The sequence below is a fragment of the Eretmochelys imbricata genome, chromosome 21 (assembly GCF_965152235.1).
Source record: "Eretmochelys imbricata isolate rEreImb1 chromosome 21, rEreImb1.hap1, whole genome shotgun sequence".
Classification (NCBI taxonomy): domain Eukaryota; kingdom Metazoa; phylum Chordata; order Testudines; family Cheloniidae; genus Eretmochelys; species Eretmochelys imbricata.
In genome coordinates, this window is record NC_135592.1 from 11,837,486 (window position 1) to 11,864,478 (window position 26,993).

General features: G+C 44.5%; 1 protein-coding gene across 2 annotated transcripts in view; it reads right to left on the reverse strand.

Annotated features, from left to right (window-relative positions):
* SRPK1 (SRSF protein kinase 1) overlaps positions 1-24,154 on the reverse strand; it is a 45,502-nt gene extending 21,348 nt beyond the window's left edge. The window contains exons 1-3 of one of the 2 annotated variants that reach the window (XM_077839067.1): positions 23,821-24,154; positions 21,794-21,854; positions 4,165-4,283 (exon numbers count right to left, since the gene is read on the reverse strand). In XM_077839067.1, the coding sequence (XP_077695193.1) occupies positions 4,165-4,283; positions 21,794-21,854; positions 23,821-24,154 (514 nt within the window). Of the gene's footprint in view, positions 1-4,164; positions 4,363-21,793; positions 21,855-23,820 lie in introns of both variants that reach the window. The other variant, XM_077839068.1, reaches the window with a different exon arrangement.
* Between the last annotated feature and the right edge of the window lie 2,839 nt (positions 24,155-26,993).

Sequence of the window (26,993 nt, forward strand, 5' to 3'; positions counted from 1 at the left end):
TTTAATGGAAGGCCATAGGATGTGAAGGCAAGTTTCACTTAACCCTTTCCCATGCACATGCTGCACTACTCATGAGGATTTCAACCTTTTTTTATATAAACTGAACGAGGCAATTAATCTTAGGAGCCTATTAAGACTTATGTAACTGCTATCAGAATTGCTGTTCTCCAGAGAATCTGACAGTTGATCTTGTGTATTTTAGGGCATCATGAGGCCTAGGGCTTTAAGAATTCAGCACTTAACAAGTCATGCAGATCACTGGTCCTGAACTGTACCACACAAACATTTCCAGCAGATCCTGTGTGGGCTGGACTGCACATGTACTATCCTCACCAGCAAAATGAGTATGAGTCATCCCAGGATTGATTAGAACTTTCCCTAAAATTGCTCCAGGGAGCTGTGGCATCAGACACCAGAACTGAGAGCAGGGATATTGTCTCTCCTGTATTCCCAATGTCTTCCCTCCTGGTGTCTGGGCAGCATGGGAGAAGAAAGTAGCATCACTGAAATATGCTGAGAGATGAAAAGCCAGGGACAGGGAAACTAAAGAAGGCAGGAGGGGACAGGGACAGGGACAGAGGGGTCTCTATAACCATTAGAACACACAATCCTATAGAACTTGGAATTGAACCCTGGATTCCAGAGTCTAACATACTTGCTGATGACAAGTATCTGTGGAAACCCCCTAGAAAAATGTAAATTTCATCTCCCTCTAGTGGCTGATCCACAAAGATGACAGCCTGCTACTGCTATCAGCTACTCCATTAGCTCAAGTGACAGAAGTTTGTGCTGTGGATCTAAAGGGTCCAACCATTCTCATGACTCATGTGGGAGTCCAGCTTCTTTTCAAAATGATGTTCTTCTAACACAGGAAAATGTATAAAGATATTAAGGGTGCAAAATCAAGCATTTGGAATTTGGAAAATGCTATAATTAAGATTTCCTGTGCAACATTTCTTTGGTCCAGTTATGCATATGCATTGAGAGTCTTTAGTAACATGATCACATACTATTTCGCCCCCCCACAAAACGTCTGCCTCATTCAATGCACAAAATTGATGTTGCTCAGGGATTAAATCACCACTGTGTAGTGAATGAGTTGCTGTCTGTAGAGCCCCTACTTCATTTTGTTGCAGAATTGGAGTGAGTGTTGTGAAGGAGGCAGGAGACTGCAGGAAGGGAAAGGATGGTTAAGGAAGTTGAATGCCACTTTGGAGAAGTGAATTCTCTCTGCTTCTGCCATAAAGTTTCAATAATATACTGGGCAAGTCACTTAAAATGAAATCTCTCCTAAGTGGCTATTAATTTGTTCCTCATTTCCTGAGTACACAATTGGAGATACCTGGGACTTGAGCTGCAGAAGTGCTGAGCACTCTCTGCTGCAACTGAAGGCCATGGAGATCTATTCTAAATAGATCAAGTGTATAACCCCCATAAGCACTCTGGGGGGAAAATTAGACCCTAATGGTCTCAAATTAGGCACTCAGATTAGCAGATACTTTTGGCCTTAATCTCTATGCCTCAGTTCCTCATCGGTAATATGAGGGTACCACCACCTTATCTTGAAGGTGTTGTGATGATAAATTTGAAAACTCCTTCTTTGGTGATGAGTGTCATTAAAAATCCCACAAGGAAATTAATAAATTCTGTATTCAAAACAGGGTCAGAAGGGTGTGCAGTAAATAAGATACAGACACTGGTGAACAGTAAGGATAAAGTAAAAATATTCAATAACTATCCATACAGTGAGCAACATCCAATACCATGTATTGGATGAGACACAGGCCTGTGAAAAAAATGTGATCATAATTCAAGACTGTCACAATACACATGCACAAGGGGGCTGAATTAATGTTGCATGGACAACCTTATTTCTGGCATTTCCTAACCTCTGAAAGCTTGACTTTTCAGTCTTAACACTCCTTTTAAGACAGGTGTTTGTAATTAAGCCTCTTTAACAACAGTTTGTCAGTGTTTGCACTGTTATTTACCTGGCCAAACTCATCCAGAGCGCACTCTCTCTCGCTACCATTCGTGCCATCAACACCAAAAGCAATGCACTTTCCTACATGTACTGTTGATACGTGCTCCACTGTAACTTGTGCTGCCTTGGGTCCATCACAGTAGGACATCTACCCCATGTATTTGTTTTAGTATACACAGTGCTGTGCAGAGAACTCCCTGCTGGTGTGGTAGAGCCTATGGATTACTACACCTATTCCAAAATGTCAGGGACAGCCCCGTGGACAAAGTATATAAATATCTACGGTCACCAGTGTAGACTTAACACTTGTTCCCTTCTTTGCTTTTTCCCATTGCCTGCACTGAATGGTTCTGACCTGCATGAAGAGCTATCTGTGGGCTCAGAGGTCCAGAATATGCTACAGGGGGGAAGAAGTTTGATTGTTTTCATTCATTTCTTTGATAGTTTCTCCCCCCCCCTTTCATTTTGTTTTTATTTTACTATGTAGCTGAATTAAGTTTTCATGGGTTTCCCTCAGGATCCAATGACAGGAATGCTCAGGGTCCCTCTGTATAGCCAGAGTTCTTCTCATTCCCTTAACTACTCCAGAGGAGCTCTGCAAGGAGAGCTTGGTAGAGAAGTATGGTGGGCATAACCGACTCCACTCTATTTTCCAAAACGTGCAAGCATTTCCTCTGATCTTTTCAGGAGAATCCCAAGGGAAGGGGACAGAGGAAAAAATGAAAACAAAAGGGTTCTCAAAATTAGAAGGTGCTTTTTTGTTATATTTGTGTCTTGTTGATCTTGGCTTTTTTCATGTGGCCATCTTGACAGAGGACAGAGTCAGTGTCCTGAGCTGTCAAAGACAAGTTATCACTGAAGAGTGGGCAGCAGCTTTCAGGGATTGCACTGGGAGAACCAAATGCCCTGGATCAGTTGCTAGGCAAGTGTTTGCTGGCTACATTAGCACTTCACCAGTGCAGATTAACACAGAAGGAGTGAGCACAACCAGCCTTAGAGCACGGTTTCCAAAGCCTGTGAACTGTCGCTGCCAGTTACCTGTAACACACCAAAGATTCTCACACACACAGGTCAGTGGGCTGCAGAGCCTAGAGGGGTACTCAAAGGCAAAAATAGGAGGTAGGTGCACAATTCCCATTGAAAGTCAAAGAGAGCTGGACACCTAGGTGTGCTGTTTTAGAAAATATACCCATAAATTCATTTGTGGGAATAATCTGAGCACTGGTGACATCCTTAAATGATGCATTAAAAACAGAACCCTCAGGTCTGGACAGGTAAAGAGCCTTTCAGATGACCTTTAAAAAAAAGGGGTGGCGGAGGGGACAGACTAGGTAGTTGCAGCTGCATGGCTTTGCCATCTTAATGTGACTCCAAAAAAATGCTGCCATAAGCAGAGATTAAAGTCTCAGAATTTAGACATCTCCCTTCCACAGCTGACAAACATGCCTTCCAGGAACAGCTCAGCTAATTCTTTCCTCCTCGAGGCAGATGGGTAATGGGTTTGTCAAGTGTCCTGATGACCAGAGTGCAAAGTATGCAAGTTAACACAGACAGAACAGAGAGGACCAAACTTATCCCCATATCTTAGAGGTAAAAATTTCAAGCTGATCCTGGCTTGGTTTGGTAGCCAAAAGGAACCTCTTCCTGAGTGATGGGAGACCTCACTAACAAGAGTGGAAAAGTTGAAGAATCTTATCGACTGACAATTCTAATATCCACATCACAGTAGTCACAGATTAGCTTCCCATTCTGACAGATTCTCTTTATCCACTCTCTCCTGCTCTGCATACCTCTTAGGAGACAAGGGACAGGGTCTACACTAACTGCATTGGCGCAGCTGCACTGCTGTAGTGCTCAAGTGGAGACGTGCCTATGACTACCAGAGGACAGCTTCTCTCGTGGGCGTAGCTAATCCACCTCCACAGTAGCTATGTCAACGGGAGAAGCTCTCTCGCCAACATAGTGCTGTCTACATCCGGCGGTTAGATCAGTATAATTGTGTCACTCATGGGGTGTGGATTTTTCCACACCCCTGAGTGACATAGTTATACCGATATAAGTCTGTAATTGTAGATCTGGCCAAGAAAACGTATCAGATTAGACACCACAGTTTAATGTCCTCTGGGGAGAGAACGCCACCAAACTGTATTTAGCATGAGTCTAAAGAGGCAACCTCTCACCTTTACAGTAATCATTTGGATCCTCCTGTTCATCATCATCTGATCCCAGGATTTCCTCCTCTTGTTCAGGGAGATCATTCTCTGAATGAGTAGCAGGGCCTCGATGCTGAGTTTCAGGCCTGAGAGAGAGCATGAACATAAAGTTGCAGACACATTAGGTTTCCATTCAACAGCTTTCACTTTCTTCCATGAGAGAGACTAGAGAAAGGGGAGAAGAGAACGACAGTAAGTGGCCTTCAGAAAACCTGCTCTCGCATTTAAAGGCTTTCACTCCCAGGTTCCGAAATGCCAGGTGGCATATAAACAGCAGCTCTTTCCTCTTCATATCTGAGAAACGCAAGTGACTGTTCTCTAGAGCATTTTTTATAGAGAGAACAAGAAGTGTGCACAATTTTCACAATGAGTTAAAACCCAGCTGATCCCCTGAGATAAGTTACTGCCCTCAGGAGTTCTTCCAGTCCCTTTTCACACTAAAGATTTCAAGTCAGTGAGGTTTTTTAGCAATTTTTATTTTAAAGGCACTATTTATATTGAATCTGAGGACCATAAATGAGTAAAAAATGTTAATTAGTTTAAGACTAACGTTATGCCCATTACATTAAACCATCCCAGATTAAGAGGATTCAGTGACATTTCTTTGATAATGCGGACCCTTCTCAGTGAAGCAGACTTTCACCATCTGCTTTGAGGAGCAGTTGGTATAAAACAGATCTTAGGAGCTGAAAAGATATCTTGTAAGGAAAGAGGAATTAAAAACTTGCCCTTCAAGAAAATTATTAAGTGGCTGCCATTTTAAAACCTGTGCCTTTTGTACTCCAATACAGAAGATGAAAGTAATTTAAAAGATCCCTCTTTTCTCTTACTAAGAACTGAGAGGTCTATAGATGAAAATTTCAGAGTCTAGTTAGCTTTTCACCATATATGCTGTACTGGGTCAATTGCAGGAACAACAGTTAAGTTGGTCAGTGTCACTTTCTGGTTCTCATGCATCAGCACAATATTTTGGTTTCCAATGCTGTAAAGGGGTATTTAAATGCCCAAAAACATAAGTTAAAATTTGAGTGTATGACAGTTTCAAAGCCACACACTGAAACTAGCTGTTAATGTCCCTTTAAGGGATGATATCCTCTAAATCCAGAAATACTCAAAGGAACTATGGAAACTGGTTCAGAGTAACATTTTCTCCCCACTTCTCCATTAGTTGCTAGCTGTCAGTGTTCAGTTTATGCTTATTAACTGAGGGCTGCAGGAAGGTTTTCATCCCCTTGTGATAAAGTACTGGGAAATGCAGAGAATAGGTGCTTTATCAGTTGCATTAACTGTGCCATTAGCAATGGCCAGTTAAAGTCCTGAAAAGGGGAAGTCTTTCACCTGTTTTAAAGCAAATCAAAAAATACTTAGACATAAAACCTTACAGAGCTAATCAACCCCCTTCACAGAGTTATCCTACCAATCTTATATAATGCACAAGTAAGCATGCAGTCTCTGTATCAGTCATGTTTATTATGGTAGTACTTGGTTCATCCATTAGAACGGTGCCCTGTTGTGCTAGGCACTGTACGAACGCTGTAGTAATAGAATATATAACATCACTAAGACTGCATTTTTAGAAGGTAAGTATAAAACAAAACTACAGTTGACAAAATATATCAATGCATCATCTTTTCTTTATAGCATGACATACTAAGACAAGATCCAGTAATTTACAATGAATCTTTTACTCAGTGTGAATTAAAGTTCTACTGTATTACAACTATTGTTTTCGTAAGTTAGTAATTGATGCCTCCGATCCACCTTGCTTAAAATTCTATTCCCATGTTGCTAAAAAAAAACCCAACGATCACGAGGGCATGTCTACATTAGAAACGTTACGTTGACTTATAACCACCGCAGTGGTTCATGTTAACACTACCCTCCTTTTGCCAGTGGTGCACGTCTACACCTGGAACACTTCCACCAGCTTAAGAGGGGTGGTGTAGGGGGCTGAGAGCACATCTGGCTCCTCACTCCAGGATGGGAAATTGACAAGTAACAGTTTCTACATGACACTGCGTCGCCCTAATTACACCGACATAAGCTGCTCGTGGAGATGGAGTTATTATGTTGGTGTAGTAGGGCACTTACATCAGCAAGAGCAAGGCTGTAATATGTACACTAACGTAATTATGTAGATAAGTTGCCTTAGGTTGACCTAACTCTGGAGCGTAGACTAAGCCTGAGGCAAGTGCTGGTCACTTCAGTCAATACAGTATTAGATGTGGACTGCAGTTTTAGCTGTTCAGAACTGAACTATAGGAGTCACATTAGTCACCTTATGACAGCATGGAGCACACTCTACAATTTACATTTGCACAAGGGATCTGTTTGATTTTAATGGAAGGCCATAGGATGTGAAGGCAAGTTTCACTTAACCCTTTCCCATGCACATGCTGCACTACTCATGAGGATTTCAATCTTTTTTTGTATAAGCTGAACAAGGCAATTAATCTTAGGAGCCTATTAAGACTTATGTAACTATCAAAATTGCTGTTCTCCAGAGAATCTGACAGTTGATCTTGTCTATTTTAGGGCATCATGAGGCCTAGCGCTTTAAGAATTCAGCACTTGACAAGTCATGCAGATCACTGGTCCTGAACTGTACCACACGAACATTTCCAGCAGATTACCACACTACCGTGATGCATCTATCTGTATTCAATAATCAATGATTCCCAATACTGTCGTTTGGCCTAGTTCAAGACTTTAAGCTAAAAATAAACGGAAAAAACCCAAGCAGTTCTCTGCACCCTGCACAGCTAGTTCAAGTCTGTCACTTTATTTGGTGAAAATTAGAAAGGGAACAAGTTTGTATGCTACCCCAACACTAGGGCAGGTAGCAAATACAAGAGGACAGAACCAAACTGCAAAGGAACGTGGTGTGGCTAGGGCTGTGTTATTTATATTATCATAGCACCTAGCAATACTCCTTATGGATCAGGAGCCCAGTGGGCTCGACGCTGTACAAGCATAGAACGAAAAGGTGGTCCTGTCCTAAGACAGGACACAGATGGATACAGAGATATGAGGGAGTACAAGGAAACAATATTGGTCAGCATGATAGGTAGCTGTCTCAGCACACCAGCAGACTACCTGTTAGCAAAGTGGAGTTTTAAGGATGGATTTGAAGAACAACAATGAAGTGGCTTTAAGGATGTTGCTCCTTTCAAGGACCAGTTTGAAAACTTAGCAAGTGGATGATGGAGTGAATAATAAAATGATGGGTAGGAAGGGGATAGGCCTTGAAGAGGCCTGAAAGTGAAGACAAGTTGCTTATATTTGAGGTGCTAGAGAAGGGGAGCCAGTGGAGGGATACAAAGCGGGGTGAGATGGTCAAAGCAACCGGCTAGGAAAATTGTCTCTGCAGCAGCATTCTGAATGGATCTGAGTGGGGAAAGACTGCACAGTCAAGGCCAGAAAAAGAGGTTTCAGTAATCCAGATGTGCTATGATGGATGGGAGCCTTGGGAGCTGCAACAATGAGAAGAGTTTGGGTGCTAATAAATACCCAGTTTACAACCAGGGAGACAGCAGACTGAATAGGGAATTTAAATCCAGCAGCCACACCCATCACATTCAGTCTCTTCAATACTGCCCTAAGATTTTTTTCCTTCATGTAACCAAGTACCACATGGTTGCTTCAGGGAAGGTATGGGATACGGATGAGAACGTGGGGCCACAAGAAGATTCATCTTAAATGGTCCGTAACAAAATGTTTGAAAACCACTGATGTACTTTGCAGTGCTCTTCCTGCAGTGCTCTTCCTGCATCAAGGAAGTTATCAGAAACGACTTAGGCCATTCTGCTGGAAATTTATGACGCCTCTCCCCCCCGCCATCCTAAATGGAACTAACATGTCATGGCTATTGACCATCTGGTGTCTGATGCACCCTATAGTTTGACTGTCCCACAGCTGAGATTCAGTCTTGCAAGACATGACCGTTCTACACTACAGTTAATTATTCCCCTATTATTAGGCACATATAACATGGAGACAGATCACCATACCATTTAAAATTTAAAAACTCTCTCCTCCAAACCATCTTTGCTCTACTACTCAAATTCATTAGAAGGCATCGGACTCCCCATAATAGCCTGACTTCTAAAATGCCAACTGCAGGACCAGATCAAAAGGGGACCCTAATGATCAAAGTAAGTAACAAGATTTAACTCTCTACTAAATAAAGAACAAGAATTCAGTCAAAACCAAACCCCCAAATATTCACACAAAAAAAACCAAACCTCATAACATCCACCCTGTCTGCATCCTTCACTCAGACACCCTAGCCTACAAAGAGGCAGAAAGGGCTGCAGGAGAGAACGAGAGCCCCATTGCCTGTATTTAAAATGAGGGAGTAAGAAGCAAATAGCTGTCAGTACAGTAAAAATGCTAAAAGAAGCCTAGAAAGAAATCACACTTGGGTGATCTATAGCTACTCAGCAGAATTTAGAGAGATTGTGATTTTTAAAACTACCATGCTCAATACTGCACAAAAATGCACCCTGAATTTTTATATTTGTTCCCTCTACCTCCTAAATTAATCTCAAGAATTAACTAGATTTGCAGCCTGCCTCTGCAATCACATGATCAGATAATATTTTAAGGAAGAAGAAAAGATGACGTCAAGCTGCAGTATTCTAAGGCAAGCTTGAGAGCTTTCATGGACTTTTCATCCACAAAAGTCTTCATCTAGGGACACAAGTCCTCCCCCCAAGGAAGCCCTTAAGAAGAGCAATAGTTCACATGAGACAAAAGAAAAGCCTACCTGCACGAAGCACGGACTCCCATTGATAAAGATACCCCTGAAGACGAACCAACAGTTTTCGAAAGAGCCATTAAAAAAAAAAATCAAATCAGCTGGCAGATTGTTCAGGCAGCAGAGGTGCCTACACCACCGGTGGAGTGCTGGCTCTCTCTGAAAGCAGCAAAGCTTTGTGCGAGAGAGAGGGAGAAAAAGGATTTGTCTCCACCACCTAGCTGCAGTTGCATAGCACTGCATTGCAGGTAAAGGGCCTTGCAGCAACACGGAGTGGGTTGTTCTCAGCTGATCTTTCTGCAAATTTAGTCATACTCTGGGCTGAACATAAATCGATTTACCACATTTCCTTGATGTTTACCCGATTCTACTGTCTTCCCCCGAGGAAATGCTGAATTCCATCAGATTCAGTTTTATCTTCCTGAACTGGAAAAAGCATCTCCTGATTTTATCTGCCTATTTGACAGCCTTTTATGGGACCAACTTCTGTTGGGGGAGAGGGGGGGAGGGAGAGAGAAAGGCTTTTGAGCTTACAGAGAGCTGAAGAAGACCTCTGTGGGAACTTAAAAGCTTGTCTCTCTCAACAACAGAAGACATCTCACCCAACTTGCCTCTCTGTCATCCTGGGAATGACATGGCTATAACAATGCATATTCAACAGTCCACTAGATTCACAGCTTCCAATGAGCATGAGTGTCGTTAACTGCTGATAGTCCAACCCTTTTGATATAGAAACCCCAGAGCAATAAGGCAGGAAATGGAGGCTGATCAAGGTAAGAAACATTTTCTGAAGTTATTCCGAACTCCAACAGCTGTGGTTACAGACAGAACTCCTCATCCTTTGTTAAATCACACAAAGATGTGAGAATGTTCTAAATAGTTTAAAAATATTAACTGGACATAGCTTTCTAATGCCAGGTGTTCAGCATCTTTCTTGGATGCCATAAAGGTATGTCGGCACACTTATCTTCTGCTTGGTGGAATACACAAGGGGAAACATCAGCAGAAGTGTGACATTAATGTACAATTTCAGAGTTTTTTGGCAATTAATAATGCTTTCTGATAGAAGTACTCAGAATTATATACTATAGATCTTACTCTGTAGTACTTACTGAGGCAAATCTCAATCAGTCAAAGATTTCCTCTCAGTAAGGACAGTAGGATTGGGCCCTAATCAATATTTAGCTTAGGGTCAACATTGAATACTTAACTCCCTCAGTTAAATAGTCTTTAGTAAATTCAACACTGCCTTTTAATTTAATAAAAGCTGTCAAAGCCACTTGGCAACATCTACATATTAGAAAAGTCTTAGTTAGATGCAGTATTTTTAACACAATAGCCACAAATTACTGTGTATTTACAGAATATAACACAATTACTCCGTCAACCTCAGCTGTTCGTTGCAAGAGAGTTTGGCTCCTCAGCTTCTTGTGAGAATCTACTAGAAGGGCATTCAGGTTTGGCCATCTGGTGAGAGAAGGCTGAAAGGGATCCTTTCACTTGTCCCCTAACTGCTTAAACTAGCCCAAATAGAGAGGTAAAGAGAAGATAAAGTCTTTATCCATCAGACACCCTGCTTGCATGGAACCTTTTCTTATTCTCCCATTCTCCACTGATGTTATCAAGAATAGCCAAGCACTAGAGTAGACTGGCCACTGGTACCACCATGCCATCTACCTCTGTTCTGAGCTGGCCTATGTTAGTGCTCTCTATGCTGTTACTATCAATAGACTGCACTACAGCTAGTACGAAGGTGCAAGATTTCTAGACTTGCCAGCATACACAACCTGAGTTTACTTGGCTATTTTTGCATTTCATTATCACATCTAACAATTTATTTTCTGCACACCCACTAGTCAGATTCCTAAGGAGCTAGAAAGGCATTTAAACCTTCCCTAAGGTGACCAAGAATAAAGGAAGGACCGGTGCCTTTTTGTAGCTGTTTTGTACGAAAAATAAACTTAAAATATTTTCGCCCCTTGGAAATATCAGAAATGCTACATCGGTCTTCAATTGTGCGTACCTGTTGGCAGCTCAGATGTGAAAATGGCGCTTGTGCTAAATGGAGGGCTACAGTGATGAAAGCCAACAGCTTTTTCCCCAAGTGTTGTTACACAAGTGCTAACTAAAAAGTCACACCACCCTTCTCTTACCCTCCTTGTCAAGTACTCGGGTTTCACTTCTATAGTAGCTGCAACTGAACTGTGCAACAGTTTCACAGTAGATAAAGAACCCAGCCTCCCCGTTTTGCAGGTCACCTCTCAGAGGCCATCAGCCCCATCTATACAAAGGTGATGAAACCTTTGAGCCATTTGCTAGCTGTGAGTTTAAGTTTTATGTGAAAGGTTTTATCCCCATTACGAGAGAGACTTCAGTTGAGCAATCTTCAGAGTGTATTAAATAATCCAGCGTAAACTAAGGCCGGCCTGCACTTAAATTAGATTGACAATAGCCATGCTGGCCAGGGGTGTGAAAAAAAATTATGTCAAGTGGTGTAGTTTTGCTGACCTAACTCCTAGTGTACACACAGCTAAGTTGACAAAAGACTGCTTCCATCAACTCAGCTACTATCCCTTGGGGAGGTGGTATTCCTTCACTGACAGAAACAACTCTCCAGTCGGCAAAGGCGGTGTCTTCAACATGGTATGCTGGTACAGCTATAGTAATTTAACTATGCCAGTCTAGTCTCCACAGCAGAGTCAAAACCTAAGAGTTACAAGGATAAGATATTGCTACCGACTCATCCTGGAGTTCTTCCAAAAGTTTTCCAGTCAGTTTTCACTGTACTCATCTTGCCCATGTTTTCTCATGTCTGCATGCCCTTCGCAGCAAGATCTTGCTTCACAGACAAGGTGTTAATAAGGTGTTTTTACTTTTTTCCAGGAGGAGACTAAAGCCTTTGACTAGGCTCTTAAACCTTGAATACCCACCCCAACTTTGCTTTTGACATTAGTACATCAGGTCAAGTTCTCCCCAAGAGAACTACGTCTGCCTAATTGCTGTTTCTTAGAGCACCTGCAATGAGTGAGGCAAGATCTTATTAATATACATCCCGTCAAAAGAATGCCTGCTTCTGTTGCCAGCCTCCATTCTTTTCTTCTCCACAAGGTTTGCAGAGCAACAACATTGAGATCTCTACATAAATTTGACAAGTCATTATTATTTAGATTCAGTCCTGTAGTAGAAATTCAAGTCTGGCATTACAGAATTTGTTTCCAGGTTACCCCTCCCCACCACCAAGTTATTTTTCTAGTGATATATATATGTATGTGTGTGTGTATATATATATATATATATACACACACACACACACACACACACACACTCCTCAAAATAGTTTTAATATATATTATATATATACACACACACACACTGAAGTTGTGACACTGGTACTCTCCTACCATTTTCCTACCTTGAAACCTGCATATGTACCTTTGTTACAACTTCTTGCTAGTCCGTTTCAGCTACATCCTTGAAACTTTTTAAATTTGAAGGAGCTGGGGAACCAAATATAATTCATACTTTATGAAGCAAAGTTACCATCTTGTAGTTTTTGTTCTTAAATATTTTGTAATTATAGGAGATCCACCCACTCTCCCGCAAATTCGGCATAAGTTTTTATTCTCCCTCCCTTTTATTCAAACACAGAATTGGTAGTTGCAAACAAAAGCAGGCCTGTGACATCTATAGCTTTATACTTCTGAAACTATTAAACTACATCAGCAGGAGTTTTATTGTCAGGAGAAGAACTCACAGGTGGGGAGATATTCTTATAATTCTTTTTGAAAAAGCTATATTTCTCATAGCAGCCAACACATACAAGCACTTTTGTTTAGTGGGAGTTCAGTGTGAAGATTAGAACCCCTGAATTCCACATTAAGATTGTGCTAATGTACACATAAGTGAAATGATTAAGTTTCTTGTTCCTCACTCCCACTCCCTGCACAAGCATTTAATAGTTCTACAAAACAGAACTGTGCCATATCAGCTGCACAAGCTGTGAAGGGCTTCCATGGAAACCAGCAGAGTTTAATTTATGTCTTGTCATGTGCAGTTTGATAATCACTTTTGTATTTGAATGAAAAATCTTGTGGGCAAGTCACCAACTTTTGACATGTGTTCTGAATGCTTCTGGAAGGTTTTGCATTGGTATTAACTAAAAGAGCAATAGGAAAAACCTAACCCAAAGCCCTGAGGGAGGGCAAAGCCTTTAAGGAAGAAGCTGACGACAAACTTGAGAAGGTCAGGACCAGCAGATATTCCAAGGGAAATACAAAAGAGATGTTGAAGAGATGTAATATACAAAGTGAGAAGCCACCATAAATACCATTCTCCTGTGCCCCTGGTTTCAGTGAACTCCCTGCTTACCAGGGTGTGAAGATGGGGAGAGGGAAGCTGACTGACTTGCATCTTGTGAGCCCTCAATTAAGTAGTGTTTGTTTTGGGGGCAGAAAAGTGACTGATCAGACCCCAGTACATCCCAAGAGCCTTACTTGTAGGACTATGGGAATTGCGCACCACTATTTAGATTAAATAAATGGGAGACTGTTTTGTAACACAAATGCTGTACCTGTTTACGCTAGCTGAGATGTTTCCTCATAACTGTACTACAGTGGTCCCCCATGTGGTGCCTGGGGGTGCCATGGCGCCTGTCAGAGCATTTGTGTGTGCCCGCAGGACACACCGCTGGAGAACCGGCTGCCGAAATGCTGCCAAGAAGCGTTCCCATTTCTCGTTGGAGACGCTTCCTGCCGCTTTTCAACAGCCGGTTCTCCAGCGGCCGTGCTCATCAGCAGCATTTTGGCGGCAGAGTGTCTGGTGCCCGCCACAGCATATTGCTATTCCCACAGAAAGGCTGGGGACCATTGCTGTACTACCACCTCTGCATCTCCACCAGGGGTGGTAATGCTGGGGTGACAGGACACCGACACCCTGTTTCTATCCCCAGTCTGCTCTCACACACCTCCATTCCTGCCACTCGGAGCAGACACCCACACTTGGCTCTTGTCTGCCCACTGACCCTCCCTGAGCAATCCCCTTTCCTACTTCTCTGAATTCCAACGTGGCTGCTTCCTCCATCTCCTCTTTGCTGCCAGTGATGGGGTGGGGAGAGAGTTGGTGAAGTCTGATGGCATTAGACTATTTCAGTTAGCAATAACAGTCAGATTCTAGACTAATTTAAATGCGTTTGTGGATTAAACAGCATGATAGCTGAAGTTTTACTTAGATAACTGATGCAGATCACAAAATAATAGAATTTTCTCATTACAGTGATTGGCTCTCAACTGATAGAAGCCTCTTAAGAGTCATCATTGGCTCAAATGAATGTGTGGGTCCACTGCAAAAGCCTTTAGAATACCTACAAGAGTGCTTGGGCATGCTAGGAAAGACTGAAAACAGAAGAATATTTTGCATTGACAACATCTGTCAGAGACTCCCAATGGGCTTCACACGGAAAGCTCCCCCTGTTTTACAGATGGGTGAACTGAAGCACAAAGATTAGTGATTTGTTTGAAGTCCATGTGAACCAGAAGTATCAGGAAGAGAACTCAGACTCAACTCCATTCCCGTTTTAGCCACTTAGTCATGTGGCCCCTGGCGTATCAAACAATAGTACACTCCAATCCAAGTACTGCATTTATTTTTAGTCCCTGTACTTCAGTGCTGTTTAGAGTAGGGACCATCCTTTATTCTGTGTTTGTCAAGTGCCCACCACAATGGGGCTCTCCTGGTCCACCACTGCACCTCCCAAGCACTACCCCAACCAATGCTAAAGTTTCACATATCGAGCAATTTTGGGTGCCCATCTTGACACCTTAAATGGCCCACTTTCCAGCAAGTGACGAGTGCCCATCCTCTGGAAGTCAGGTCCCTTTAAGGTATCTCACACTAGGCATTCAAAATTAATCACTTTTGAAAATACAGGCTACAGTCAATATTAATAAAGGACAAAGAAGAGCAGATGACCTTCATAAAATGAGATTTCAAAACCTAGGATCATTTAACCTGTAAGGGAAAAATAACTAGGTAGAGAGAACTCGAGGTATTAAGCTATAAACAGTACAGGGAAAAAAGTCAACCCCTCATTCACCATGTCCCATGACAAAGGATCACTCAATTAACCAGTACATTCAGAAATCAAAAGGAAATACTGCAGAGGATAATCTACAGAAAGACAAGTCAAATACTATAGCTATATAGTCACCATTATTAACTTTGTAGTTATTCATGCCAACGGTAATGAAATGCCATGCTTCAGGGTTGAATTGCTCATGCTGCAACCCTTTCACTCCCTGCATACACAACACTAGAGAACTAGAATGCAAAGTACTCACTTTTTCTGAAGCATCAGATATAAACCACTGCAGGAAGCAGGATATCAGATTTGATGAACCAGTCATCTTATCTGGCATGGGAAAGCCAGTGTGTTAGTCAGTATCTGGACATGCACCTGACTAGTCAGGTGCAGGTCTGTTTCAACAGTCTGACATGAAGAAAACTAGCGATCAGGTTAAAAAAATCGCGTCTGTTTATACTGTGCTGTGGTTCAAGGAATTCAATATGAAACAAAAAGAAAAGGCGTACTTGTGGCACCTTAGAGACTAACAAATTTATCTGAGCATAAGCTTTCATGAGCTACAGCTCACTTCATCAGATGCACTCAGTGGAAAATACAGTGGGGAGATTTATATACCTAGAGAACAGGAAACAATGGGTGTTACCATACACACTGTAACGAGAGTGATCATTTAAGGTGAACTATTACCAGCAAGGGGGGGGGGGGAACCTTTTGTAGTGATAATCAAGGTGGGCCATTTCCAGCAGTTGACAAGAACGTCTGAGGAACAGTGGGGGTTGGAGGTGGGGAATAAACATGGGGAAATAGTTTTACTTTGTGTAATGACCCATCCACTCCCAGTCTCTATTCAAGCCTAAGTTAATTGTATCCAGTTTGCAAATTAATTCCAGTTCAGCAGTCTCTCATTGGAGTCTGTTTTTGAAGCTTTTTTGTTGAAGAATTGCAACTTTTAGGTCTGTAATCAAGTGACCAGAGAGATTGAAGTGTTCTCCGACTGGTTTTTGAATGTTATAATTCTTGACATCTGATTTGTGTCCATTTATTCTTTTATGTAGAGACTGTCCAGTTTGACCAATGTACATGGCAGAGGGGCATTGCTGGCACATGATGGCATATATCACATTGGTGGATGTGCAGGCCACCGAGCCTCTAATAGTGTGGCTGATGTGATTAGGCCCCATGATGGTGTCCCCTGAATAGATATGTGGACACAATTGGCAACAGGCTTTGTTGCAAGGATAGGTTCTTGGGTTAGTGGTTCTGGTGTGGAACAAATAGTTCTTTCTACAACTGCTTTGAATTTGAGTGAATTTTTTAGTCTCATTTTTAATCTCGAGTTTTAAGTTCAGCAGCATCACACAACAGATCTTTCCTCACAACAGATAGAACAGTTCCATCTTCTGAGTGTTTGCGATATAAACTGCACTGAATATCAAAGTTCCCAGAAACAGACCATCAGAGACCTCGTATATCTAGTTCTATTATAATTTACAGGAAGTACACTTAATGCTCAAAGATGACACACAGCATCACAATTACAGGTGTAATATACACTTCAGTGAATATGCAAGCCCAGAAATTTTCAGTTAAAATTGGCTCCCTGTTAAATTGACTTTACAACTGACGCATTTTTGACAGCTACAAAGTGACAACAGCTAACATCTGTGGGCTGATATCACCTTAGACACCCACCAATTCTAATTCTAAGTACTAGAACTCCTACAACAAAAGCAGGATGTAGTCCAATATAAACAATATGATACAAGTCTCATTAAATTAACCTTGTAACATGATCAAAGAATGCTATTGCCTTAGATATGTTCTTACTATATCTCACTGCTGCTATAGCTAACTAAGGATACTCAAGATTAGCAGAGCTGAAATTAGATTTTCCCATTGTATTTTGATTCACTGGAATTCATGTCACACACATATATGCTGATTTTGCAGCATCTCCACTTGCTCTGTTTCACATGACCCAGCAGACTAGTGACAAAACTATTTCTTGCTGAAGCACAGAGTTTTTGCAATTTTCAATGCACTAAAGAATCACAAGCACTAAGCTTAGCAGGGGTAATGTCACAACCTGAATGCCCTTGCTCCAAACAAAAGTGTTGGCATTCAAATGCATTTTAATTACCAAGTGTTCTATTGATTATGGAAGAATACATATAGAATTTTACTGGAAATATATTGCAAAGTTCTCTCAACCTCAACTCCATCATTACCAAGGATTTAATAAAAAAGACACTTTGTAAAACTGCTGTTGTACAGATGGTGCCTTGCAACAATGTAGGATAAACAAGGAGGGAAAACACTGAGGGCCAGATTCTACTAATCAATTTCAGTGTGATTTCTCCTGGAGTAACAAACTCAATGAAAATAAGGGGAGTGGGGAAGGGAGGTGGCAGGCAGAATTTGACGGGGTGACAGGATTCACTGGAAAAAAAACCACTAAAAAAACCACTAAAAAACTTAACAGTCAAACAAATGCCAGAACTTCCTATAGTAAGCAGTTATGGAATTGACTGACTAAAGACATTATATACGGTCAAACATTCAGGACACCCTCAGATACTTTAATGACTTTCCTGTTTGGTCACCAGTTACTAAAAGACACTTCTGTGTATTTGATTCCTTACTTCACTCTGTATCTGTTCCTTCACCCTAAAGTATATAGTATAATGGTTAATATATCTAGCAGCCTTCTCAATTAAAAACCTTTCAACTGATAGCATCAGAAATTTACCATCTATGTTGACAGTTCATTTCAGTTTATAACTAAGGGCTAGTAACTTGACTTTTTACATGTAAAGAGCTCTCCCTACCCATTCTTTATATACACAGTAGTTCAAAAAGTTAAAAAGCAAGCCCTGGAAAAAGGTAGTAAAAAGATTCAAATTATTTTCAAAGCAAGAAGTGGCCACCTTCTGGACAATTATAATCTAAATGGCTCTAATAAGTTACCACCTGCTCCACCCTAACTGTGTACAACACTACCACAGGATTGCACCCTCCCGCTCCTTTGCCCCTCTTAAACACATAGGAAATACCATAAAGTGGAAATAGTATTTGTTGGGTAACTTGAAGCAACAGGTAAAAGTTAAAGAGCGGATATTGTGAAATCTGTAACATGACTTGTTGCAGAGTAACAGCCGTGTTAGTCTGTATTCGCAAAAAGAAAAGGAGTACTTGTGGCACCTTAGAGACTAACAAATAAATTGGTTAGTCTCTAAGGTGCCACAAGTACTCCTTTTCTTTTTATGACTTGTTGGAAAATAAGTCATTAATTTTTCCGTTAAGTATAATCTCTGTTCCACCATTTGAGACATATCTCAACAAAGTATTTGCTATTTCACTAACAGTTTATACTTAGTATATTTTAGAGAATGATTTGCACTAAAAATTGGCAAAACATGAGTGACAAACTAATTCATTAACCATGTCAGCCACTCTCTAGCTAGGGACCGAGTCCAACATGCATGTTGATCAACTGTAGTAGGGAAAATGCTTTTAGAATTAAAGCTGCTTAGCCAGATGTTCAAAAGGTTGCTAATCAGACAAGAGCCACCATCCTCCCAGAGTAAGGACAGGAATACACACACCACCAAGTTACAGTATTTTATGATTAATCCCAATTTGTTCTTCCACTGCAACCAGCAGCTGTGTCTCCTCAGAAGTAAAAATATTTTTCTTCAATTGCCCTTTCGTCTCTCCTCCTTATTAAAGATCTGACCCTACTGGATAGAAAGCCAAGAACCAATTTAAGTAACGGCCACTATATTTACACAAGGCAGGCTGGTTAAAATGGACACTGAACTGTTTTACTGTAACATTTAACCTCAGAACAGTGAGATCCTTTACTGCAGCAAGCCTCAGTTCTTGAGGGGATTAACAAGTTATCTGGCAGCCATAGAGACGATATCCTAATCACCCCTCAAAGGCAATTTTTCCTTTCCACATATCCTCATTCTCCTATCTCACAAGGTGTAGTAGGTAACAAGTTACATCCATCAGGTTCACTCATACAGGAGCATCATTTGGAGAAAATCTTCGATTATTACTTCATGCCAACTTATTGCAAACGTCCCACAGATATTACCTGGTGTCTAGACCTGCTCTAGAATACAAGCATGCAATTGGTTCACAATGTCTCTACCTCAACACTACAATTTCTACCTTCCTAGCAACAATATATTTTCTACCACTTCTGTGTTCCCTTCATCCCGCAAGCGGGACAGGTCCAAGCAGAAAATCCTTTTCTGTGTGATGTCATGCCAAATAAAATACAGGCAGGGAGGGGGAAAAAAGCTTTAGAGGGCCTCGTACGATACTAGCGCCACTTTGGACATTCTATTTAAATCACTACGTCAGTTAAGAATGCCGAACTTTATACACCAGATCTGAAGACCATGCCTTGGCATGCAACTAAATTCAGTAAAGATATACAATGTATGTGCAGAGGACAACATTTTAGAATTCAGCTTGCAGGAGGCCTGGGTATTATTGATGACTATCACTGACTCACTATGTGACTTTTTTAAAAGCAATATGTTGTATTTAATTTTTCACTTGGGTTCTCACAGCACTTCATAAAAAGTAGGTATTATTGTTACCACTTGCCCACTGTCTGATCAAGGCAGAGTCAGGACTAGAAATTGGGTTTAATGACTCAACCCCGAGAGCTCCTCCTCTTCTTGGTCTATAAGATACGGATACAAGTTACTCACCTTTGTAAAGTGCTTTGAAATCCTTCTATGAAAGATGTTAAACAGCTACAGAGTATTATAACAGAAGACGTTCCGCTGGCACAAAAGCATGAGTTACTGAAAAGCCCACCTCCTCCAAGAGAGAAAAAAAAGTATATTTTTATTAGTGGGCTAAAAATCAAGTGGCTGACCTCCAGTACTCAGTTTCAAAACAAATTCAGGACTAAGCAGCGTCCTGATGGAGGCTTTCTGCATTTAAATCTTAAATTTCAATTTGCTAGTATACTGGTATGTATTTTATCCTTAAACCTTCACAACCTGTTAATGTACAATTTGCAGATCTGATTAAATGCTTGTAGAATTGAAGTCAATGCTTGAAAGAAAGAAAATAGTACTGCCGATAATGAAAGATGGTAACCCATGCAGCTCCCTGATTTTTTTAACTCCCACACAGAAATATTATGCATGTCTAACATACCCTGCCTCAGCACAGGGGGCAAGACTTGACCTCTTGATGTCCCTTCCAGCCCTACATTTCTATGATATAATGTTTGCTTTGTAGACCTGGACTCCAGACGGTTTAGTAATCCTTTTAAACAAGCGAGCTGCTGTCTGCTCCATTTCTGACAACCAGATCCAAAAAAATCCATCTAAAGATACCTCAAATGAGCTCTGTCCAGTTGAAGAGATGTGGTCACGCCTTGAAATAAGTTTATGAAAGATCATAGAAAGGAAGTTTATAAATGTGTACAACTAAAAAGGTAGTACTTTGGTGGGCAGATTTTTCCAGTGAGTTAGATAATTGTTTTGCTTAATTTCTTTTCTCTATGAAATCTTGAAACCGAAGGAAGGAAGGAAAGCGAGATACAGAATCAAGAGCTCCGCAAACCAACTCCGCAGTATAATGAAAGTGATATAGTTATTTTGTAGACACACAGTGATCACAATCTTTGTAGATACAATATACAAACCTCTATGGAGGCCACATTTAATTCTGTAATCACTCAGATATCCATCTTTTAGACAGAACATAAAGTAAGAACTTATGATTGATGGGGAATAGCTCAAGATCAGAGATGCCAATCCCTTTTCTGTACCTTCCGCAAAAAAGCATTACTTTGATTCCCTCCCCCAATTTATTTGATATTAAAACCGTTAGATTCGTATTTTCAGTACCACCAATACATCCCCCCCCACCCCGGAAGGCGGTTAATTGTCTTGTACTTGGAATAATAATAGTTTAGAAGAGTTATAGTTTCTAAGTTAGATATTCTTTAATACAACGTGATTGAATGAATTCACCTTACAGAAGCTGTTCTCAAAAATATATATGTAACAATTATAGGAACTTCTTCCATATTTTAAAGTTAGTTGAATTCCTAGAGATACTTAAAATTTAGCCTCTTGTATAAACAAACAGGATTTGTAGCTCCCACTCCCCAGAATCCACAGTGAGTACATGAAATATATTTTGAACACTTCAAAAAGATTTATGGAGCTACTATGGATTTCTGCAGTGTAATAGATGTTTCTTTTAATCTCGCTTACTAAAAGGAAGACTTTGGACAAAACCATCCGCCTCTAAGAGGTTAGTAAATTTAGTGAAAAGCATTATTAAACTCATCTGCAAATCAATCAGGATACTCATTTGCATATGTCATCCTATAGGCTGATAGTTAAACTGAGATGCTTTTCTAGCCTAAATGATCAAGAGTCAATGGACCCCTCTAAGGCTCATAGATATGGTCCAGTTCTTACATTAACAGAGAATGGGGTGCACAGGGGACTTTTAGGTAACAACACTGTGGGGAACCTCAGACTTTACCCTCCAGGGATGCCCTATAGACCCAAAGAGGGAGGAAATTCCTTGCCCTCAGAGCCAAAAGGAGATCCCTTCAGTTGCCCACATGGAGCCACCAGACCTTACACCTTACTCCTTCCCACCTAAGCGCAGGAAACCAGGGGCTGTGTGTATACAAGAGAAGCACAAGTCCGACACCCCACACTGGACACCAGTTTCCAGCTGGCTGGCAGTGGGGTTCGACTTACTTTTTCTGGGCCTTGTCCTTCTTAGCTTTGGTCCGTTTCTTCCGGGCCTGAAGTGCCAGAACTTGGGGAGAGAAATGCAGACTGATGAGATGGGGTCGGGTGGAAGAGGTGGGAGGTGTATGCTAGAGGAAAACAGAGGTTTGAAGGGGCAGGGAGCATGAAGTGGGGAGAAAGCAGACATAAAGGAGAGAGCACAGGGCATAAGGCAGACAGACAGGAGGAGTCAGAGAGCATGTACGGGGGGGCGGAGCAGCGGCGCCAAGGCAGAAAGACAGACAGGAGGGGCCATGCCCCTGTGGGGGGTAAGGTAGATAGGAGACAGGGAGGCAAGCCAGACAGACTGGGGGGAAGCAGGGAGCATGCCCATGGGGGCAAGCCCACTGGGGGGACGACGACGACAAGGCAGACGGACGGGAGGGGGACAAAGCAGACGGGGGGGGGGGAGAACGGGACAAAGCAGACGGATGGGGGGCAGGAGGCGCGCCCCAGGGTGGGGGGACGGGACAAAGCAGACGGATGGTGGGGCGGGGGGGGGCAAGGCAGGCAGACGGGGGAGACGGGCAGGGGGCGCGCCCGGGGGGGGGGCGGCAAGGCAGGCAGACGGGGGAGGCGGGCAGGGGGCATGCCCGGGGGGGGCGGCAAGGCAGGGGGCGCGCCCTGGGGGGGGGTGGCAAGGCAGGCAGACGGGGGGGCGCAGGGGCAGTGGGCGCACCCGGGGGGGGCGGCAAGGCAGGCAGACGGGGGGGCGCAGGGGCAGTGGGCGCACCCGGGGGGGGCGGCAAGGCAGGCAGATGGGGGGGCGCAGGGGCAGTGGGCGCACCCGGGGGGGGCGGCAAGGCAGGCAGACGGGGGGGGGCACGGGGGCAGGGGGCTCGCCCGGTGGGGGCGGCAAGGCAGGCAGACAAAGGGGGCGGGGGGGGGGCGAGGCAGGCAGACGGGGGGGCGCGCGGGCAGGGGGAGCGCCCGGGGGGCAAGGCAGGCAGACGGGGGGGCGCGCGGGGAGGGGGAGCGCCCGGGGGGGCAAGGCAGGCAGACGGGGGGGGCGCGCGGGCAGGGGGAGCGCCCGGGGGGGGGCAAGGCAGGCAGACGGGGGGGCGCGCGGGCAGGGGGAGCGCCCGGGGGGGGCAAGGCAGGCAGACGGGGGGGCGCGCGGGCAGGGGGAGCGCCCGGGGGGGGCAAGGCAGGCAGACGGGGGGGCGCGCGGGCAGGGGGAGCGCCCGGGGGGGGCAAGGCAGGCAGACGGGGGGGCGCGCGGGCAGGGGGAGCGCCCGGGGGGGGGGCGAGGCAGGCAGACGGGGGGGGCGCGCGGGCAGGGGGAGCGCCCGGGGGGGGGGCGAGGCAGGCAGACGGGGGGGGCGCGCGGGCAGGGGGAGCGCCCGGGGGGGGGCGAGGCAGGCAGACGGGGGGGGGCGCGCGGGCAGGGGGAGCGCCCGGGGGGGGCGAGGCAGGCAGACGGGGGGGGCGCGCGGGCAGGGGGAGCGCCCGGGGGGGGCGAGGCAGGCAGACGGGGGGGGCGCGCGGGCAGGGGGCGCGCCCGGGGGGGGCGAGGCAGGCAGACGGGGGGGGGGGCGCGCGGGCAGTGGGCGCGCCCGGGGGGGGCGAGGCAGGCAGACGGGGGGGCGGGCAGGGGGCGCGCCCGGGGGGGGCGAGGCAGGCAGACCTGGGAATCCGGGCAGGGGGCGCATGGCAGGCAGACGGGGGGCGCGCGTGGGCAGGGGGCGCGCCCGGGGGGGGCATGGCAGGCAGACGGGGGGGGCGGGCAGGGGGCGCGCCCGGGGGGGGCATGGCAGGGGGCGCGCCCGGGGGGGGGGCAGGGCAGGCAGACCGGGGGGCGCGCGCGGGCAGGGCAGGCGGGCAGGGGGCGCGCCCGGGGGGTTTGGCGGGCAGGGGGCGCGCCCGGGGGGGGGCAGGGGACGGCCGGGCGGCGCTGCCTGCGAGGGACGAAGGGGCCGACGCGCGGCCGCGGGTGCACGTGTCGGGGGCCGGCGGCCCGCCAGGCCCGGCCCGGGAGAAGGCGCCGCGCTCACCTTTCCGCTCCATGGCGGCCAGAGCCGGTAGCCCCCACTGCCCTCCGCGCGTGCGCTCTAAATCATTCGCCTGCTTCTGCGCCTGCGCCGAGCTGGGCCGCGCCGGGAGGAGCATGCGCACTTTCGGTATCTTCGCGCGCCTCTGCACGCGCCACCAGATGTCCTCGTCGCCCTCGCTGGTGCCGCTCGAGCTCGAGGCCGAGCTCGTGAGGAAGACCGCGCCCCCTGGCTCTTCCGAACGCGTCCGGCAACGCCCCCTCCGACGGAGGGGGAGGAGCGGGGGCCCCAGGGTAGGCTCCACCCCCGAGCCCAGCCCCGCCTCCAACGGGTCCATGGTCCCGAGTGCATGCGCAACGCCCGGAGGGCGGGGACGGATCCGACAGACTGAAGGGGCGGAGGGCGGGGCGGTGCCGGCACCACCAAGCACGCGCCGGCCTGTGAGCGAAGCGCTGAGTGTGACGCAAAGCTGGCGTTGCCCCGCCCCCTCCCCGGCCCGCACAGGGGGCCCCGGGGCCCTGCGCACTGCGCACAGGGGGGGCAGGGATAGCTCAGTGGTTGGAGCATTGGCCTGCTAAACCCCGGGTTGTGAGTTCAATCCTTGAGGGGGCCATTTAGGGATCTGGGGCAAAAATTGGGTATTGGTCCTGCTTTGAGCAGGGGGTTGGGCTAGATGACCTCCTGAGGTCCCTTCCAACCCTGATCTTCTATGACTCACTGCAGCGCCCCCCACTCTGCCGCAGGGTGAGTCCACACAGCCATGCTGCCTGGCCATACCGAGTGGCACACGCCGCCTGACACCCTACTACACACCGTCCATCCCACAAGAAGCAAAAGACACGGTACCACCTCACACAGGGCAATACCCGCCACACCCAGACTGCACACTACAATGCACACAAGTCATGATACACATTACACATGCAGGACAAGGCACGCATCGCACTATAGAACGCAAAACACACATTGGTTGATCCCTTAGGCATTACCACAATAACCATGAAGAGGTGAATCCCACGACAATACAACCACCTAATATATGAAATACACGGAAGGCATCTTACAGTATGTCATTAATCATACACAAGTCAGTGAATTATAACTTTTAAGATGTGGTTTTTATTGATACGGTTTCTGTTGATCAAATGTTTGTTTGCTTTTATGTCCATTTTTATTTCCATTTCAAGCACATTTGTGATTACGTCCTGTGCCATTACAGAAATGCATGCATGGATCACACATAACATTAAAGGGACAGGGCTAGTCTACACTACAAAGGGGTTGCTGGTATAACGCCCTAATGGAGATGCAACTTAAAAGTTCTTTCGCTGGTGTAGCTAAACCACCTCCCACAACGACAGAAGGTATGCTGTTAAGTCTACACTGGAAGTTTTGCTGGCACAGCTATGTCAGAGTGAGAAGTGTGATTTTTTTTTTCATGCTCCTGCAATAATTGTGGCCCTAACAATTTGTAACATAGCCCTGGCTACCGTCAACTTGAAATCTCGCACATTCTTTTTAAGGCTTGGTCTACATTTGTACGTTTTGCTGATCTAGCTACGTCAATTAGGAGTATGAAAAAGTCATAACCCAGTCAATATAGTTAGGCCGGCAAAGGTCCTAGTGAAAACTGCAAAAAAGTCTTTTTGCTGGTATAACTTATTTCGTTTAGGAAATTGGTATAAGTAAAAGAGGGTTTGCTGATATCTACCTACTGGTATAGTTATGCCGACAAACCCTTGTTAGTGTAGATAAGGACTAAGTTAAAAGTAGTTTTGGGACTTAGACCTTTCTCCTGATTAACCTTACCAGTTTTTATGGATTTATCACTACATCTTCCTATTTTTAAAAATGTCCCCCCCTTACTTCAATTAACCACATGCAGCAGATTGTCTACACCAGAGAAAACACTGAAATTGCCTATAAACCAATTGCTATCAAATGTACAAATGTAAGTAAACTAAAAAAATTTTTTTTACTTATGCTCAGTTATAATAATCTTATATTTTGCTTATGGCTGTTGTAGGTAAAGAAGTGTTCAGACAGAATTATGATTTTTAATTTGACAGTATCCCTTTAAATTAAAAAAAAAAACAATGCATAGAGGTCAATATGACTAAAATGGAGTCTTATGATTTCTGGATTGCCAGTTATAGCAGCCAGGTGAGTTGTTGGCCATCTCCTACCAAATGAACTTAATGTAAATCCTTGTATTCTAGTACATAATCAATGTCCTGGTCAGAGTATCTAGTATTTGCCCTCTTAAGGAATTCACAATCTCTTCCTCACTTTTATAAATAAAGTTTTATATCAAGGTGATTTATATATAATCCGCATCCCTGAACAGATATGGGCATCTATTGGTACATTTGGTAAATAATAGGAAATGGTAAACTTTGTCTCCAGGGTATTTAATCAGCCACAGAGTAAGCAATTTTAATTTAAATGTTGTGAGTTTTAATATATTCAGTGTTGTTGCAGCTGTGTCGGTCCCAGGCTATTACAAAGTTTAAAGGTGGGTGAGGTAATATCTTTTATTGGGCCAATTTCTGTTGGTGAAAGAGACAAACTTTCAAGCGTACACACAGCTCTTCTTCAGATCTGGATAACATACTCAGAGCATCACAGCTAGATATAAGGTGGAACAGACTGCTGCAGTTTCCACGGTATGTATCTGATGAAGTGAGCTGTAGCTCACGAAAGCTCATGCTCAAATAAACTGGTTAGTCTCTAAGGTGCCACAAGTACTCCTTTTCTTTTAGCGTAAGTAGTTATCACATAGTTTAAGGGACCATTCACGGTGAAGTGGCCCATTAACACCCTTTCAGTCATAAGGGTTAGTAGGTTGTAGATTGTTTTAATAAGCCATAAATCCAGTGTCTCTATTCAGTCTATCATTTTTAGTGTCGAGCAAAGTTATGAATTTAAGCTCCCAGGCTCGTCTTTTGAAAGTGTCGTGCAGGTTTCCTTTGAGGATGAGGACTGATAAGTCAGAAATGGAGTCATCACTTTGTGCAAGTGTTCACCCACAGGTGATATGATGTTTTGTCTTTTATTATTTTCCTGTGTGAATTCATTCGAGAGCAAAGTGATTGTCTGGTTTCACCTACATAGTTGTTCTTGAGACATTTAGCGCACTGGATGAGGTACACAAGTTGTGATAGGCATGTATAGGA